The following is a 19,982-nucleotide window of genomic DNA, read 5'->3' as shown; positions in this document are numbered from 1 at the left end:
AAGGGGAAAACTTGAGGTGTGAATTAATATTTTTTAAATGAAACGACTTTTCTTAACAAACTATCCGTATTTCAAATGCACTAGTTGTATAAACTCTGGATATGTAATAACATCTCTTTCCAGTAAATGTCTACCTTCTTTAATATAAATACAGAATTCCAGGGCTGGATCCAGCCATTTCATAAGGGACTAAGACAGCTTTTCATAAAGCAAATGCGTGAGATTTGGCCAAAATTGAAAAGATCAAAGAGAAAAAACAATAGATCGAAGGAAAATGTCGCCAAAAAAGCAGGAACATGTGTGAGTCTCATGCTAAATGGGTGAGACTTGGCAGCCCTGCTAAGGGCTAAGGGGGTGGGGTGTGTGTTCCAACCTAATCTCCCCATTTAAATGCATTGATTGTCTAAATAAGGGGGTCTGAAACCCCCAGAACCCACCAAACCTTTTGGACTGGCCACTGGAATTCAAAGTTTTGTGGTACAAGTAAAAAGTAAAAATCTTAAACCATCATTTAACCCATATGAAATTATAAAACAATATAAGAAAATACATTAATACCACTGTAAGATGAAAGTTACCATTCTTGCGTTTCGGAAATTATCTATTCTGGCATTCCCCCTATTATATTTGCAAGAGATTGACATATGCTTAGAGCTCTGTCAGATGGATGTGTACCACATACAATCATTATATACACCAAATATGGTTGACTGCTAGATCTGATTGCTTCTTGTATCGGGTATCACTATAGCTCAATGTTGATGCTCACAATTATTTTTTACACCAGAAAATGCTAACCTATTGCATTTTGTATTTTAGAAACAGACCTTGTGGGGGAAACTTATCACTGACCAATGGATTTTACCAACTATTAAAATGAGTTGGCAAGATTATATGATCCCTGTCAGATGGTTATGTATGTACATCTTACAATCATTCAATACACCAATTACATTTAGAGCATTGCGTTTAGTATACAAGAAACAGCCCTAATCAGAATTGTTTTTAAAAGTTCAACACTAAACAATGTCTGACAGACATGAAATACATCCTTGCAATGATTGTTTGTACCAATCATTGAAGTTTTATAACTTGAAATAAAATTCCTTTAAGTAGTCATTAAACCATGAAAATAAATTCAAGGAATAATGAAATTGTGACAGGGGAGATAATTCATATTTTCTTTATTTCTTTATTATTTCACTAAGAGTAGATGTAGAAGTGAGATTGGATTGATGACATTATTCTATTAAAACTTGTTATTTTACATTGTATGGTGTTGGTTTTTTTTTTTTATGAAATACCAATTTATTAACAGTTAAAAAAAATTGAGACAGGGGAGATAATAGACTATGAAAGTTTTTTATTTATACAAACGCTCATATACAATGAAGTGTTTTTTGGTAGGATTTAGGCATATGATTCAAACAAAAGAAAACATTAAATAAATAGTCATTTTCACATCACAAATGCTTCATATTGTCAAGAGGGACAAGAAGATATAAGGGAAGGTTTCAATTTTAATATTGAAAAGAATAATTCACAGAAAGAACAGATTACTGAAAAATTGAAATCAAAGCATTTTTTTTTTGTGCAACCACTATCAAGAAATTACTTATGTACAGTAGACAGTTGGAAATTAAGACATTCCATTTAACGAAAAGTCAGAATTTTAACAAGAAAAGGGAAGAAAATGCAAAATTGATGTCTGGTTTAAAAAATTCTCAAAAAACTCACTCCCAAGACGAGCATGTTAATCATGGTATAAAATAATAAATTTAATTCTTTTAATCCCCTTGTTCAAGATGTCTTCTTTTGCAGTTCATGCAATAAATCTCTAGAATGTATTACAACATTTAACAATCCAGGAATGCACCATTTTTAAAACTTTAGAGAAAAATGCAAATTTTGTTATTTTGTATTTTCTCTTTTATATGCTTTGTTTTATTGTCTTTCTGTTTAAGTATACATAAATGTACATGCTTTATCTTTTTGTATTCTCTGAACAAGCTATTGATATTGCAATGCAACACTGAAGACTTTAAATCTTTTTTTAAAGAAATAACACAGAATAGTATGAGTGAATTCATTTATTGATCACCAACCACTTACTCATTAAAGATTGCAATGCATTCCATTTGTTAACAGTTTTAATTCATAATAACAAATACATAGTTATAAAGGTCAAAATTAACGTCCTTTTGATTGACTCTGTACAAATATATTTGACAAATTTATCTTTAATTCATCACTTGTTAACAAGGATTTTCATGTTATTTTTTATAAACTTGACTGTCATACATTTTTGATAAATTCATATTACTTGTGCTTCATCTAAATGTTTAATGCTGAGTAGATTGCATAATTTCAGTTACTATTGCACCTGGCTTTTTAATATCTATAGCAAGTTTAATACATTAATTGAACATCACAAAATGCTTATAAACTGTATATTTAAACAGAAAATAATTCACATTTTTAACCTTTCCGTTTTTGAGTCATTACTATTTGCATTATACATGTATTACCAATATGTGATTACATATTATGACTATCAGGTATTCATTTTCATTGTATTTCCAATATTTGTTTGAGGTGATTATTCTGATTAAGTATTTAGCATTGATTGTATTGTAACATGTAGCCTAGTGTGAAATCTTACAACTTACATACTGACAAATATATTTACATTTAATAAAGTTAATAATGTTAATAGTCATGCGTTTATAAATTCAGTAACATCGGATGTAAATGACTTTTACAATTTCCATGCAATATATATTGACACATACAATAACAGTGAAATAGCATAAAATACTAAAGAAAAATCTGTTATTGAATATGTTTCTATAATTCAGATAAACAAAGCTGACCAAAATTGAAATAAAGATTTAGTATCCGACCTTTCACATTTAGATGTGGACAAGAAGTAATTTATTTTTAAAAGTATGTCCTAGATTTTGAGTTTTGAACTGCAGAAAACTGAGTATATCCCTACTTTGTACTATATTACCAAATCAGCAATGATTCAGTTTTAGAAATATTTGACAGTAATAAAGGAAAATACCATGGCATGCATGATTGCCATTTTGACATTTCCATATTATTGCAACATGGAATATTGTTCTAAACCCTAATGTGTACTCTCAGATATATATATTAAACAGTTCCCTTAATAACATTTATATGTACTAAGTTTCAAGTTAATATGACCACAAACAAACCTAAAATCAAAACTTATCGCTTAAATTGAAATTTAAATTTACCACATTTCTATATGCAGTGAACTGTGAAAACTTTGTCATAATCTTAATAATTTGGCATCTATGACCACGAACTAACCTTAACCAAAACTTGAAACTGATACAGACTTTCAGATACACAAACCAGAAAATATAATGCTCATCTACTATCATAGGCAAGATATAAAAAAAATAACTTATTCCACATGCATACATTAAACATAATGATCTACAAATAAGTAGATAGAATAAATAAATAGTAACATTTTAACAATTTTGTTAAATAAATAACAATAACTTATTCAAATTGTTTGCAGTTGTTACAATAAGTTTCATTTAATATTTGATTAACATATATTAAATATCAATTAAAAAAATCTAAATATAATTGATCAATCAAATCAGAACACTAGATAATTCTGTACAGCAATAATCACTACAGACAATAGGTTAAAAAATGTACTTAATTATTTTTTTTTATATACTCAAGTCATGGAAACCAGTACTTAAAAGTCTTTTAGAAAGAAGTCAATTTTCTTTTAAGAACAATAAGGAGAAAAGAAAGAGACATCAACAGGTATGAGGATTAGTGTAAGAAGAAAAAGAACAAGAAACTACACAAATAATACACAATGTAAGATAAATGAAAAAAGTAGTTTCTTCCTTGTTGTTTACTGCAACATCTCTTAAGTAATCCTATTAATACTTAAGCAAAATACGATTCAGTTTTATTATTAGCCATGCATTCACATAACTAGTCAATTCATAAACTGTCAGGCTGATGAAAAATAACAAATGGATTAATATTTTAACATGCTTTGTCTTACTGTGCTTATCCAGTGACCTTTGGGGTATCACAATAGCAATGGCTCAAACAGTTTACCAAATTGCAGTTAGATTTCTTCTCCAACTAACTGATCAACTGGTAAAATGTTTTAGCAGATTGCTCAAGTGAAATGTTGTTAGTATGAAGTGAGTGCTGTCAAATCAAAAGTAATACTTACCATCCAGATCCAGTTAGTTGATATCTTTGTCATTTGTTTCAAATACAAGAATGACTTACTATAATATGAGTCACTGAATAAGAAGGTCTAATTTTGACATTGAAACTTCTATCATAAATAGATTTTATAAATAAATAGTTGAGAACATTGTTTTGTAAGTCTATAATTAATAGCTCCGTTTTCGAACAACAAGTTAGTGCATAATTGTAATTTGGATTTTTTTTTCTAAAGCAATTACTTATCTGCTACCATTAAAGGGAAATAATTTACATTACTGAAAATCAGCAAAATGTTGTCACAATTTTTGTCTGACAAATATCAACTTTCCTCATTTAATTTGTGTGTAACATTACTTTTATGATTATTAAACTTTTATCCTCTGTTTTGAAAAGAAACAATGAAATTTATTTTTAAGATGATTAAAATTTTGAAAAAATTGTAGGCAAAATCAGAAGCCAGGTATCATCATTGATTAATTTTTTAGTGTACAATAACTCAATAAAAATTATTTCCCTTTAATGCCAGCAGATCAGTAATTTGTATAGAAAATATTATACGAATCATAATTACACAATAACTTTGTCTTAGTAGACAAAGCTATAAAATATACATCTACAAAACAATGGTTTGAACTATTCATTTATAAAATCTATTTATGATAGAAGTTTCCATGTCAAAATTAGACCTTCTTATTCAGTGACTCATACTATAGTAAGTCATTTTTGTGTTTGAAACAAATGACAAAGATATCAACTAACTGGATCTGGATGGTAAGTATTACATTTGATTTCACAGCACTCACTTCATACTAACAACATTTCACTTGAGCAATCTGCTAAAACATTTTACCAGTTGATCAGTTAGTTGGAGAAGAAATCTAACTGCAATTTGGTAAACTGTTTTGGCCATTGCTATTGTGATACCCCAAAGGTCATTGGATAAGCACTGTAATTAAGAAATTTCTGTTTGTGTTTTATATTAAATTTGGGACATGACTTGCAAATGTGACATGTACATATAGAAACAGGCATGCTTTACAAGATTTTTTTTTAAAATAAATACATTGTCAACTTTGTCATGATCATTCATGTTTTGTATATGTTATAATCAAGTCAACTTTTCCATTGTTAGAATTCTGGACTGCTTTCTCTTTTTGGCCTACCAAGTAAATATCTGTCAACATTTAATAGCTGCTGTTGTGTTATGCAATCTGTAAAGAAAAACCAAACAAGAAAAATCATTAACATTATTCATTAAATTTTGGTGATGCAAAAATTTATCAGATGGTCCATCTTTATCATGAATTGTTCTTTGTAATGACTGAGATTGTGTCCAATATGATTCTCAAATATGATAAATAAAATTGATGATTGATAATGCAAAAGAACACTATTGTGTCTTGTAAGTGCCTATAAGTTAATATATCAAACCAGAAAACCGTACATATAAATAATGTGTAGCATTGCTAAACATGCTAAAGACTGAGCTTTATTCCATACTCTGTTTAGAAGCACTGTTCAACTTTGTTGATGAACATGTACAATATAAACAAATTTCATCGACTGCATCCTTCATTAAGTACCAACTATATATACAGTACAAGATTTGGAGCTAATTTCCTAATGCCTGTGGATTGCGACTTTGGTTGGCTTGCTTGCTTTGTTTGTATAAAGGTTTGCACAAGCATTGTAATTGAAATTCAAACAAAGCCATGTTTCGAATTAAAACAACATATGTTTGACAAATGTTCACATAAACTTACTGTTTACAGTCTGTTATTTTCATCAATTTTATCTTAAACAAATATATTTTAGCTGATTACATAAATTTTTATGATATATTGTTATCCCAAGTAAAACAACATACATTTTCACTGCTATTAGTTTTTAGAAACCAAAGGTAAAATTGATCAAACAAGCATGGTTTCTAGATTGCCATCATATTTCAGCATTCAAAACTAGATAATGATAGTATAGTTTACCTAAGACCCAGACGGGGTTCACACATATCTTATCTGGCAAAAACTCATGTCCCAAGTAAATACTGGCTTTGTTTTGGCTGTTGGTAACCTGAATATACAAGATTAATTCCATTAAATACTGCTGTTTCTATTCATCAATATGAAAAAAATAGTACAACAACATGTTTGTTCTTACAAATACAAATACACAATTTTGTCAACCTTTGCTTATAGAGGTTTATCAAGTATAACAATGGGCTCTTAAAGATCCTAAATTTTTAATTTGGTAAACACACACCATATTGATGTTAACATGAAATAGGGAAACATTTTTTTTTTATGTTTCCATTCTTTTTTAAAGGTATCAATTGCTGTAAACTTTTCCTGTTTAAAGTGGTATTGGTGTCTTTCCCTATCTTAGGTTGTAAAAAAACAGAGAATCTAAGGTCCAGATCAAGTTAGAAAATTTTTATGCAGGAATGCAGTTAACAAATGTGAACTTATAAATATTAATATTTTTACAAGTGTAAATTATTTTAGCTTAATTTGTAATGTTTTTTTTTAAATTGGCATTTTAAGGGGAGGTAACTCTAAAATAGTGCATTTTATGAAGGAATCTACATGGAATTTTGCTGTTTTTAATTCTAGCTGGAAAAAAATCCACAGTGACCCTATCTTTTCTTTTGATATTTTCAAAGTATTTTCTAAAAGCTATCTTCTCGTATTTTATTTTACAATTCTATCATTTAGTTTAAGCTTCTAATCACATAATGATGTTTTTTCCTGTATAATCAATACAACATTTTGTCATAACCTGTCGCTTGAGAAAATGCACTGTGACCTATCATTTTTATTATATTTTTGAACATATATCAATAGATACTACATTTTGGCAAAGTATGCACAAATTCTATCATTTTTAATTTAGACTCCCATACCACCTTAAAGTTTCTATCTATCTATTATAGTTTTTAAAATAAAAGGACATAAATGAAGAATGTGTCCCTGCTCAAGCTTAGCATTTTTAAAAAGTTAAAAGGGGCAGAACTCTTAAACGGTGAATGACTAACTGCCCAAATTTGAACTTTAGTAATTTTGGTTCTTAGCATTGTGTATTTTTTTCTTAAAATTTGGATCAAAACTTGTCAGGTTGTTGAACTGAAAATGTGACAGACAGACAGACAGAAGGACTGTCAAGGGTTACACTTAAGGTGGTACCTAACACTACAGGGAGATAACTCTGTAAAATCAGCTAAACGTTTTAATGACGTTGTGTTAAGGGAATATTAAGCTTCTCAATGATCAAAATAAGTGTTTGTCAAACTGCTATATAACCAGTGTAATTTTTCTGATAAAACGGTTGGTTCAAATTTTTTGAAATTCTTATATTTTTGTAAAAGGGTCAAAGTAAATACATTGTCAAAATTTTAAGAAAATTAACGAGCCAAATTAATTTTAGTTAAAGTGTTGGGTACCACCTTAATACCCCTATTGCCTACGGTGAGGGCATGAAAATGCTCATTTTTGTCAATTACATATTGATTTGAAGGCAATAACTAAACTTATATAAAAGTTGATAAATCGGTTGTCTTATTGGCATTTTTGTAGATCTTGTATTGCAGAAATTTGTTTCTGTATACAGTTTAAGTCGTTCAATTATAGTTTAAAATTTAAAACGGAATTACACAAATTTGTCAAAATTAAAAATATTTTAGACAATACATTTTTTGTAACTTCTACATGTGTAATCTGATAATTTAGTAATGCTTTTTTACCCACTAACACTTATTATACTTACCCTAGCACCACATAATTTCAACAGATTGAGAAGGTGATGTCTTGGAGGACTTGTTTTCTGTGCCAGATAAATTGTACCTACTTCATGTAGGGACAAGGATCTATAATTTTCTTTTTGAAGATATCTGCCTTCTCTTGTTACCTGCATATGATTTCAAAATCTTAAATTATCATCTCTTCATGTTTTTAAAGTGTTTGAAGGTTTGGTGTTAAGGTCAGATATTTGTTAGTTTCTGTTACATTGCATCCTTTATTGTTCATTTGGTCATATCCTGTGTACATTTGTCTGTTATGGAACATTGTATGGTATCTTGTAGATGGGTATTTCAATGAATTTAATTGATGCTTACACCACAACTTTGACTCCTACAAATTTTCTAAAGACAAATGAATCAATTTGTAACCTGTTAAATATGTCCATGAAGACTAAAACTAAATGATATATAGAAGTTTGTTATTTCTCATTTAGTATGATTTTGAGGATTAGAGATATTCAAATATTTACTGGGGAAAAGATGTGTTAATTGCAAAAATCAACCTTATGAAATTTCAAAGCTGGCAAATGATAAATACCACTATACCTTTGCAACTGGGAAATAATCAGTTGCTTCATAATCATCCCCTGGTAACCATGTTTGTGCTTCTAATGATGATAACACCTGAAAAAAGATACCAGTATATATCTTCATTTCTGTTTTAATTTAAACTGATTCTTTATTTTATACAGTCTTTTCTAATTATCAACAAAATAAAAACTGACAGGATTTTGTATGAGTGTATTATACATTTGTACAAGACTCAACACTTATTATAATTAATTATTGATACTGTCAGATGGATTCGATAACTTTAATTTTCTTTAAAAGTACTTCAAAGTGAACAATAAACTGAGAATCATTACTCCCATTTTCTAAACAAGGGGAAATGTAACTATGTCTTACCCATTGCTTATGAACAATCATTATCCCCCTCATTATACCATACAGCACATTTAATGTTCTCCGAGGTCCACCACATATCAAGTGAGTTGTTGTTTCTGTAACATTGTCAGAGATCACAAAGTGTCCTAATCTCTTCACTACAGATATTATAAGATCCTGTTCTCTGGAAGAAAAAATAAATGGATTCATTTTTACAAATCATAAAATTTGCTACATTTGACTTGTAACTTCCGGTTTTTTTTTTGTTTTTTTTTTACTTTTTAGATTTTGACTATGACTTACTTCAGTAAGAATCTGAAGAATATCAAATACATTGATATCTAACATTTAACAAAGAAATAATGGTTTAATAAATAAAGTTCATGGATATTTTATTTTGCAACTGGTCAATATGTAAAAAAGGTTCAAAATTTGGTTACAGTGAATTTTATTTAATTAAAGAAATATTTTTACTGTCTTCAATAGATTAAAAGGTAAGTGTGAATCTTTAGACATGAATATAGTTCTCTCTGAAATTATATTTATTAAAATAAATATCCATCCTACAGCATTAGAATTTAAAAACCTTGTGGGAAGTGGAATTAGAATAAAGTTTTGAAAATAAACAGTCTTTTGATAATTGTTTTCAAGATTATTTTAATTTGCATAGGTATTTAAGGGGATAATTTATAAAAAAAAATCTATAACATTGAATAAGAGATAGCTGACGATAAAGGTCAAGTGACCACATGAAAAAGTTATGTACTCAGCATGTAGACTGGTCATCACAAGAGATGGTCTGGTAGGAGGACTTCGTCTGTATATCTTCTTTGGTAGACTATTATCACTACTGTCACTGTCTGATTTCCTGTAAGAAGATGTTGATACGGGCCTTGGTCTTCTCATGTGTTTAATCCCTCTAGCTAAGTTAAACTCATCAATACTTGGCCTGGGGGCATATCTACCAGATTGAGAACTAAGTATTGAGTCACCATATGCTAAAGACATTGAATTATCATTCTGTGTTGCTGTACTAGAATTGATTGTTGTTTCTTGTAACGTTAATTCATCTGGCATTACAATATTGTTACTACTGGTGGCACATGGATGACTTTCTTGACTTGACATTTTCTCTGAAAGACTTCCTTTACGTGCTTGTTTCCTTTTCGGTGATTGAGTAGGAAACAGTGCAGATATATTAGATTCTAACCCACTACAAGATGCCCATTGACGTTTCCTGGTAGGTGTGTAAGCATCTGGTGTTTTTGACAGAAGTGGTAAATCTGGATCCAAATCAGATAGCGGAAGTAATTTTTTTTTACTGTTGGTTCTCTGGGGTCCCTTTTTCCGAACTGAATGACTTGTTGTATAGTCGATATCTATACTTGAAGTAACTTGAATTGAAGACTGTGGTTTAACTGAATCCACTGATATAACGTTATTTCCTGCATCAACTGAAATTACAAATTTTCCAGCCACAATTTTTTCCTGTTGATCACATGTATCATAGTCTCTTGCCACAGTACAGTTAGTTTCATCAGTTGATGTCTTTTTATCTTCAGAATTATCTACAGAACTTCTATTTTCTATTGCAGTATTATCAAGTAATTTCTTGCTGGTCACCATAGATTTACGCCTGTTTACTGATTTTCTTTTCTGTGACACATTATTATCTGCATTATTATTAACATTAGATATTTCCACAGAAGAATTATCTACAGAACTTCCGTGTTCTATTTCAGCATTATCGACTAGTTTCTTGCTGGTCACCATAGATTTACGTCTGCTTACTGATTTTCTTTTCTGTGACACATTATTATCTGCATTATTATTAATATTAGATAATTCCACAGAAGAATTATCTGATTGTTGTGCTATGGGAGACACTTCATTCATTTTTCCTTTCAAAATTTTTGATGAAGGCTGTTTTATAAGGATTGGAATTTCATCCTGCCTCGAATCTTTATCCACAGTTTTAGATGGTGTAAATGTAACAACAGATTTTCTTCTGTTTGATGTCCTTTTAGGTTTCACTTCATCGTCTGCAAACTTTACAACGGCCACAGATTTCCGACATTTTTTTGATGTGGGAGATTTTTTTTCTGCATTTAGACCAGAAGTTAATGCTGACAAATGACTAGGTTTATCTTTGTTATAAGATGGACTAGATACAGGTTTATATAATGAGGTAGGTGGTATTGGGGATTCAGGCATATTGTCTATACATTTTTTTATTTCATCATTTAAACCATCCATAAGATGATCAACATCATTGGATTCAAAGCTGACATTTTGAACTCCAGCTGGAAATAAAAGAAAATGAATTGCTTTAATTAATTCATCATAAACATGTAACATTAATACTGCAAATTTAATTTTGAAAGTTTTGATTGTACCATAATGGATTTAATTTGTTTGGTTATCAGAAGATCATAAAGATATGATTATAACAAAGCGTATAAAGTGGTACATTGTAATTTACTAATATATATACTTAATTTTATAGTAAATTTGAAATGTATTACAGCAGATTTCATTGAGTGTGTAGCCAAAGGTGATATCCTTGGTAAGCTTGCTTGTTAGCTGAACCGTGAAGTCATTATAAGGTCAAGTATACTACCCTCTTTTTGAAGTAGCATAGTCCCAACAGACAGATATATTGGTTTTCTGTCAGACTAGTCTATTCTTAAAGTAGGGGTAGTTTACATAATATAACAATGACTTCACGGCTCAGCTAACAAGCAAGCTAATCAAAAATATTACCTTTGGCTACATACTCAATGAAATGTGCTGTAAAATGTGCTATATTAAACTTATTTACACAGGGAAATTTCATTCACATCAATTTCATGGGAATTTCACATCTAACAAGCTTATACATGAAACTCACAAGAAATTGGTTTACCATACATGAATTTCATATGATATTTTTCATTTGAAATTCACATGAATGTTTAAAATAAAGTAATTCAAATATGACCAAGAATGTTGGGGAATTTAATGTGGGAATCATGTGAAATTCATGTGAGCAAAGGAGTAGGTCCGGTAAGGACCGATTTTGGCCTCAAATTTCAGGTTCATCTGACGAAAGATTTTGACCACTTTTTAAACACTTAAGTGTCTATTTTATTTGAATTAATTAGGTTATGTGAAAGATTTTAACTGATTTAGTCATTAAAAACGATCCGATTCAAGCTGCAATATAAAAAATCTACCAAATATGCCGAAAAATGTCACTTTTCAGATGGTTTTTGGAAAGAATGGAAGTGGCCGTGTTCATCCTCAACCTTTATATATGTTATGTATTATCATCAAATACAACTTACATTTCAATATTAAGGATGAACACGAATGCGGCCAGTTTCGTTTTACACGAAAACCGTCTAAAATTTAACTAAAATGCTAGAATTGTGAAGATTTCAGTAATTTAGCATGACTTAATGGTGCTAGTACAGGATATATGTGCATTGTATTGTCAAAAACAGCCCATATTGATGTAGCAGAAGCATTCTACTGTTCAATAAATAACTAAAAGTTTACATTTTAACAATTTTGTAAAACTGCTATATTTTGGGGCCAAAAAGGGGTCTTACTGAACCTACTCCTTTTGTCAATGTAGTTTTAATCGTAGCTTTCCTACAATGATGGACAACATGATAATAAACCTACTGAATAATCTTCTCTGTAATGGCTCCTCCTCCTCCATCTCTCGTTCTGGAGTATCTGTAATAATCATACAAACACAATAAATCTAATGTCATGAACTAACTTTCAGGATGCAAATAAACAGTAATTTTGGTCTTATTTTCAATATTAATCTGATAAAAGTCATACACTGCACACATAGGCAAACACATATCATGCTATGTCAAATATCTTTTGAAACTATTACTTTTTTCCAAAACAAAATACCTCATTCTTTTGAAAGTCAAGTAACTATGAATGCTATCAACAGACAATTATTTCTATAAAAATGAGAATATTTATCATTATTTGAGTTGCACAATAAAAGCTTCAACTCTCTCCCACATAAAATGTAAATACAGTCAAACCTGATTAACCGGACCCTGAATAAACCGGTTTCCTGTCCATTCCGGCCGAAAATGAAAGTCCCATATTTTTCCATTCAAAGTCTTTGTTAAAATACCCTTTGTAAACCGGACCTTGTGTATTCCGAATTCCGGTCTAATTATGAAGTCCCATATTCTTAATTACATTATTTATTACCTGTCAAAACCGGTTTGTCTAATTAATTTCAATGATCGATATGCAATCAAAACATATTTGTTTATACAATATGGCTTTTCGTGATAATCAATTATTCAGGTGTCAAACTGTGAACCTACAATCGTACAGTAGTGAGCTGTATTATTTATTAAAACATTATAAACGTGTCAATTAAACGAAAAGACACACCGAATATATCTCGGATTGAACTTACGTTTTAACTTGGATAAACAAATTTAAATCGTGGAGTAAGAAATTCACATCATGATTTCGAAATCCTGGGTTCCCTGTTGTGAACCCCTAAACAAATGACTTTGATAATGAAAAACACCCGGATGACAACAATCAATGGATATTGTACAATGTACGACAACGTTTCGAAAGTGATGAAATTACGTTTGATAATATTCTGGCTTTTTAATCGGTCATTCCAACATTTCAAATTATTGATCATGGGAGTAAATCGAAACTCTCGTCTTAGAATCCAGACAACGCGAGCATTATGATGCTAATGCAAAAATGAAAAACGAAGTGAAAGTATTTTTATTAATTTAATAGATATAATTTACAATCAGAGAGAACTTTTACATGCAAAATGTCGGACGTCACAAGTCATTAACTTCCGGTCAAAACGGAAAGCTGAATAAACCGGCTCACTGTCCAAACTGGCCCTTTTTCATAGTCCCGTAGCCGGCCAGTTTATACAGGTTTCACTGTATAAAGAAAATGATTTATAAATAAGTAGATATCTGACCTGATTCCTTTGCCATTATTTGCTTCATCTTCTCTCTCATACTTGGTGGGGTGTCAGGAATCAACAGTCTTATTGGAGTATTAATATCAATCTGTAATAAATAGGGTTACAATATCGATTTCTCTTATTGGATAAAACATTTTAAAATCTCATTCCCAGAAAATTGTTATCAACTGGTTATTTGATAGATATTTTAGTTTTTGGTTGTGTTTTCCAAACCATTATTATAACAAAGTTGACTGTATTTGTGAAATATTTAATGGATACTGGAATTCTGTGTTGTGTTTTCTTAACCAGTATACCAAGGTTAGAATTTTTAGGAATATAAATTCATAATTGAGTTTTTGATGGTGTTTCCTCAGCCAGTATTCTACCAAAGATAGGGGTATTTAATACATACTGGAGTTCTTGGTTGTGTTCCTTGAACTAAGGTTAGGTGTATTTCAAAAGTGCATATTTGAGTTTTTGGTTCTGTTTCTTGAACAAGTATTCTACCAAGGTTAGGGGAATTTAGTACATACTGGAGTCCTTGGTTGTGTTTCTTGTACTAGTATTCTACCAAGGTTAGGAGAATTTTGTGGTGTACATTCAGAAGACTGCAATTTCTCCACCAGCTGTTTTTTTCTTTTGTTGCATCTTTCAGCACTGTTTGCAACTTCTTCTTCAAAGTTACTAGGCTGCATTGACTTAGCTTTCTAAAGAGCAAGGACAAAAAGTTTACTACGTTAAATCATATTCATTGTATGAAATTAGGTAACAATTAGCATCATCATTATTTATTCTGTCTGTAGTATTTCATAATTTTCATTTAACTACTTGTCAGAATGAAGTGTTTTAAAATAGACTCCATACACATAGATAACTTTTTGTACTTCTTTGCTACATTTGTTTTTTTTTTTAGTGATTAAGATGATAACACAATGTTGTCTGTTGTACCCCTATTTTTGATATTTTTACCTATTATATCTGTTTGTTCTGTTCACTCATAGTTGTCAATATAATGGAATTTGATGAGACTGTCATACATGTGAGAGGTTAAGCTTTCTATAAAACCAGGTTAAATCCATCAATTTCTACATAAGACTATACCAAGTCAGGAATGTGACAGTTGTTATCCATTCGTTTGATGTGTTTGCGCTTTTGATCTTGCCATTTGATTAAGGACTTTCCTTTTTAAATTTTCCTGGGAGTTCAGTATTTTTGTCATTTTACTTTTTATTAACCATATAACTTAATATTAAGGTAAGGTTTGCCTACACAGGGAGGTTACTCAAATTCAAAAAAAGTATTTGATTGAAAGGTATAAATTTACCATAATCTACCAGTTTTCAACCACTGTGTTTTCTAAAGCACAAGGCAAGTAATTTTCATTGGAACTTTTGATATGAATATATTTTTTCTGTGTTGGTGTAATAATTTAAAGCTATACATGTATATGTATATGGTTACATCTTCTGACATCAGACTCGGACTTCTCTTGAACTGAATTTTAATGTGCGTATTGTTATGCGTTTAATTTTCTACATTGGCTAGAGGTATAGGGGGAGGGTTGAGATCTCACAAACATGTTTAACCCCGCCGCATTTTTGCGCCTGTCCCAAGTCAGGAGCCTCTGGCCTTTGTTAGTCTTGTATTATTTTAATTTTAGTTTCTTGTGTACAATTTGGAAATTAGTATGGCGTTCATTATCACTGAACTAGTATGTATTTGTTTAGGGGCCAGTTGAGGGACGCCTCCGGGTGCGGGAATTTCTCGTTACATTGAAGACCTGTTGGTGACCTTCTGCTGTTGTGTTTTTTTCTATGGTCGGATTGTTGTCTCTTTGGCACATTCCCCATTTCCATTCTCAATTTTATATGTTCAAGTTAATAAATTTTGCACACAAAAATCTCTATTTTACCTTCAGTTTTGCCAGAAAAAGAGGTGTTCCTTTGTTAGTGGTAGGAAGTACAGCTGGGTAAAGTCTTTCAGATACATGTTCTTGATACTGCTTGCAACTGTAATATACAACATATCACATTTAATCCTTACTGAGTATATTTCATGAGAAACATCAGTTAAAAATGTCATGGGTTATGTCATATATGTTAATGTTTTTTTGTTATTTAATTTCTAGTCTATTTGATTTATACAAAACTACAATTGAAAACACAGCATTTTGGTTATTTTGTACAATTTTTATTTTTGTAGCTGTTGAATTATTCTTACCTGTCTGCCATAATTAAAACTGCATAAAGAAATGAGAAAGCTTCTCAGCTTATTATCAATGTTGCCTACACTAATAAACCTCTTACACTTACTAATGTAGTGTGAAATAGGTTTTCTGTTCTTTTGGACTGCTCTTGATACTTACATATGAATTTTTATTGTTTTTATTTCCTGCCTACCCACTACCCATTACAGATATCAGCTGTAGTTTTTATTTGTGTTATTTATCTACCTGTCTACCCATCACCCTAGTACAGTAGTTTTAGTTTTGTTCTTTTTTTACCTGTCTACCCAGAGGACTGACACCAGATGACATTTATTTTTAGCAGCTTTTGTTTTTGTTCTCTTGCTTCCTTCTTTGAAGATAACATGGGTGACATCCTCTGTGAATTTCTTTGTCACAGTGGCTCCTAATTGTTCTAACTCTTTACGAATAGCATCACTTCTGTTGTCATTAGTGGATCTCACTTCTACATAGGCTATTACATCTGGAATATATCATGTTTTATTAGGCTATTACATTAGAAATAAATCATATTTTATAACTGTATCATGAATACCAATCCCCATTGATATCTTCCAAATGTTTTGTCCCACCCTACAATCTTTAGCATGGAAAAGTCATATTTTTACCAGTACACATTCTATTAATGATGTACCGGTATGGTAATGCCCAATTATATACAAAGTGTACTTATGCAACTAATGTAACAATGTAAATTTGTATATCATTACATAATTATACCATTGAAAAAATACGGATTTTATTTTATAATCATGTTTTGAACCTTATTCAGTCTGATTTTCATAACATACTTTTCAATACCCTGTTATCCAACATTTGAGTAGCAGGTAGATCATCACCATCATCATAAGCTGTAATGAGTGAGGCAGTTGGGGGTGTATCCACTGATAATGGCATGAAAACTTCACTGTTAACAAATGGAGAGGTCTCTGGTGTTCTAAGATCAGTTGTTTGTGTGTTTGCTCTGCTTAATTTATGACTTCTTGGACTTCTTAGATCAATGTTAAAATTATCACTTGTAAATGATGCAGGAGATGTTGTATTATAATTCTCAGAATTAAGAACAGTTGTTGATGGCTTGACAGAAATGTCAGTAGATGATACACCACTTTTGTTACATCGTGAACTGCTAGTATTAATCTGAACTGTGGATGTTGTATCATTTGAGACATAGTTTGAATCCACTTGATTGTCACTGGTTATTGATAAAGGAGTTACAGATTTCCTTCTGCTAACTGATGACTTTCTTGTCAATTTACTGTTTGATGTGCTTCTCTGTGAAAATATTAAATAATATACAGACTAGACAAAATTATGTGAAATTAATGTTATATTAAATCACTACTGGTACAAGTAAATGCATAGTTTAAACTTTTTTTTGTAATACATGTATCAGGTTTTGTAAATGCCTGTCAAGGCCATGCACCAAATGTAAGATTGCTTGATTGATGGTCGCTTAACATCAAGTGGCAAATATTTCATGCAAGATGAGGGGAACAAATTACCAATAAATACAATAGGTAGGTCCTGTAATAGAGAAAATGAGGGTGTACTGGATACCAACAGACATTTACCCTTGCAGCAGGCCAGCTTTTAACCATTTATAGAGTTGTTTCAATGGTTCATAACATGCAGAGAGCATGGTGCTCTTTTTACACGAGACAACATAATTGATGTTTCCATTCTGAGGAGACATGGCTGCATACTTATACATCTCACACAGCAAAATACATGCCCCATTCTGGCAAGGGTTTTACTACCGGTTAGATTATACGCCCTTGACTAGGGCAGCTAGGATTGAATTGTGATGACAGCATGGCACTTTCTTTACAAAAGGCAATTAAACGTCCAGGACTTCCCATTATAACCAGACATGGCTGCATAATTGTACATTTCACACAGCTAAAAGCATACATGTATAGTATGCATCCTTAACTGATACACCTTATTGCTATTTGGAAATCTGTCTTCAATCTAGTCTTGTTTGACACAAGAACCTGTCCCGCTTGAACTTTTGACGTCATACAACAATAACTTTTCCTGTGATGTCCTGTAATGGATGACAAATAGTTATAAGGTGTATTCTCAGGGATGATCGACTATTCCATGGATAAAAACAAAGTGCCTAGATAATATGGATAGTCGACTTTCTACAGATAGAAACAAGTGCCTGTGTCGACTTAGGTCTGATTTGGTTTGGGGTGTGTCGTTTTGGCTGGTATCTAAAGTCCATTCTACCCCTATATGAAAAAATGCTTCAAAGGGATAAAAATGATACACGTTATGATGTATGTCCCAAAAGAAGAACAATAAAAAAAATATCCTGACATAAAATAAAAAATAAAAAAAGATATTTACCTTTTTCATGTTTAAGTGTATGCTAACAGTAAAATATGAATCAGCTATTCAAATTAATGTATAATTTCTACGTTATATCTTGTTAACCATTATGGAATATGTTCATATTTTGTCATATTTCGTTCTTTTTCTTCATTCTCTCATTTCAAAAATCAAAAAGGCCGCTCCAAATATAATAAAAGAGTGTATTTCGGAAAAGGATAACTGTTTCCGGAATATAGAAAAAGCTTTATAATACATTCAGTATTTTATGGGAATGGGACGCATGTTTGGGCCGGGGTGTAACTTTTAATGCAAACAAAAATTTATATTCTAGCGAGAAAAAAAGGCTGTCAATTTAACACCAAAATGCATGAATACCCCTCTAATCGAGTGCTTGAATGGTTGCAGTTTCAAGAATTGAATTTGACGGTTTAAAACTTCATACCGTGTGGTTCGATTCAGTGCAGGCTTGGAAAATAACATTTGCTATAAATGTATATATATTGCTCCTGAGACATAGAATACAATATGTCTCTGGTTGCTCAAACCAAATAATAAAAAGTTTTTCTTTTTCTTTCTAAACTCTCCATACAAAAAAAAATCGAGCATTAGTTTTATCAAGAATTTGTATAGTTAGAAGATTACACTATACAAATCCTTGGTTTTATACCGAGACTAGTTTCAAAAATTATATACACTTTGTATAATCGGTAGGTTCTGCAAAACTCATCAGACCATAAGTACCTAATGTGACTTTGCCAGATAGGCAAGTCACATGCAGGTGTATATTTCTTTAATTGAACCGCTGGTGAAAAAAAATGGAAATTAAATTTTACATTTAAGATTTTTTAAAACTTTTGTTCTCTTCTTTTTTATAAACCTCTAGTGCGCAGTTAACTGTCTATCTTAATATTCTGGAGCTGTAGAAATAATGATCATTTTAATCATATTTGTAGAACTGGATTTTGATGAACAGATTCAAATAACATGAATCTATGAAAGAGGGTTTGGATGGGGTTAAATGATTAAAGAATAATGCCCTTACAAAATGAAGATTAGTGAAAAAAGTGGTTAATTTTTTGAAGATTAGAGAAAAAAGGGGTTAATTTTTTGAAGATTAGAGAAAAAAGGGGTTAATTTTTTGAAGATTAGAGAAAAGGGGGTGAAGATTAAATGTTTACAGAATAACAGACCCCCCCCCCCATCCAGACCCTCATGAAATGGTCCGAACGGTAAAAAATAAAATCGAGGAAATTCTCTTCATATCCATCCAATAACTATCAAAGGATTTTTTTTAAATTGAATTTCGAAATATGCATGCATGTAGTTACGAATTTATATACTAGACTAAAACCTTTCAAAATTGAACCAGTAATTCGGAATTACTCTTCAAAATTATATTTAATGTTAATAAGTAACCTTGAAATAAAGATTATTTAAAAAAATAAAAAATCAATTTCAATTGCAAAAATTATGCAAAATTAAATCTAATGTATTTAACGTTC

The 19,982-nt window shown here is 30.8% G+C and overlaps 2 protein-coding genes across 2 annotated transcripts in view; one reads left to right on the top strand and one right to left on the bottom strand.

Annotated features, from left to right (window-relative positions):
- Positions 1–817: 817 nt before the first annotated feature.
- LOC143056163 (uncharacterized) overlaps positions 818–19,982 on the top strand; it is a 34,065-nt gene continuing 14,900 nt past the window's right edge. The window contains exon 1 of the mRNA XM_076229253.1: positions 818–916. The gene's annotated coding sequence lies outside the window, so the exon portion shown is untranslated. The remainder of the gene's footprint in view (positions 917–19,982) is intronic.
- LOC143056141 (uncharacterized) lies at positions 2,076–18,671 on the bottom strand. Its single transcript, XM_076229228.1, has 14 exons — positions 18,496–18,671; positions 16,929–17,412; positions 16,396–16,600; positions 15,805–15,901; positions 14,426–14,599; positions 13,905–13,995; positions 12,593–12,646; positions 9,690–11,226; positions 8,945–9,107; positions 8,585–8,662; positions 8,005–8,145; positions 6,228–6,315; positions 5,193–5,456; positions 2,076–4,064 (listed from the first exon to the last, which is right to left on the bottom strand). Exons 1-13 carry the CDS (start codon positions 18,502–18,504, stop codon positions 5,374–5,376), a joined length of 3,204 nt encoding a protein of 1,067 aa, XP_076085343.1. The 5' UTR covers positions 18,505–18,671; the 3' UTR covers positions 2,076–4,064; positions 5,193–5,373.

The sequence above is a fragment of the Mytilus galloprovincialis genome, chromosome 1 (assembly GCF_965363235.1).
Source record: "Mytilus galloprovincialis chromosome 1, xbMytGall1.hap1.1, whole genome shotgun sequence".
NCBI lineage: Eukaryota > Metazoa > Mollusca > Bivalvia > Mytilida > Mytilidae > Mytilus > Mytilus galloprovincialis.
This window is presented reverse-complemented; position numbering and strand designations above follow the sequence as displayed.

Bases quoted from the DNA above. Each gene is read 5' to 3' on its own strand.
- LOC143056141 (XM_076229228.1), bottom strand. The intron at 14,600-15,804 runs GTAAAATAGAGA...CTTGCTCTTTAG, and splicing joins TTTTTCTGGCAAAACTGAAG to AAAGCTAAGTCAATGCAGCC. The intron at 9,108-9,689 runs GTACATAACTTT...TTTTTCTTCCAG, and splicing joins ATGACCAGTCTACATGCTGA to AGAACAGGATCTTATAATAT.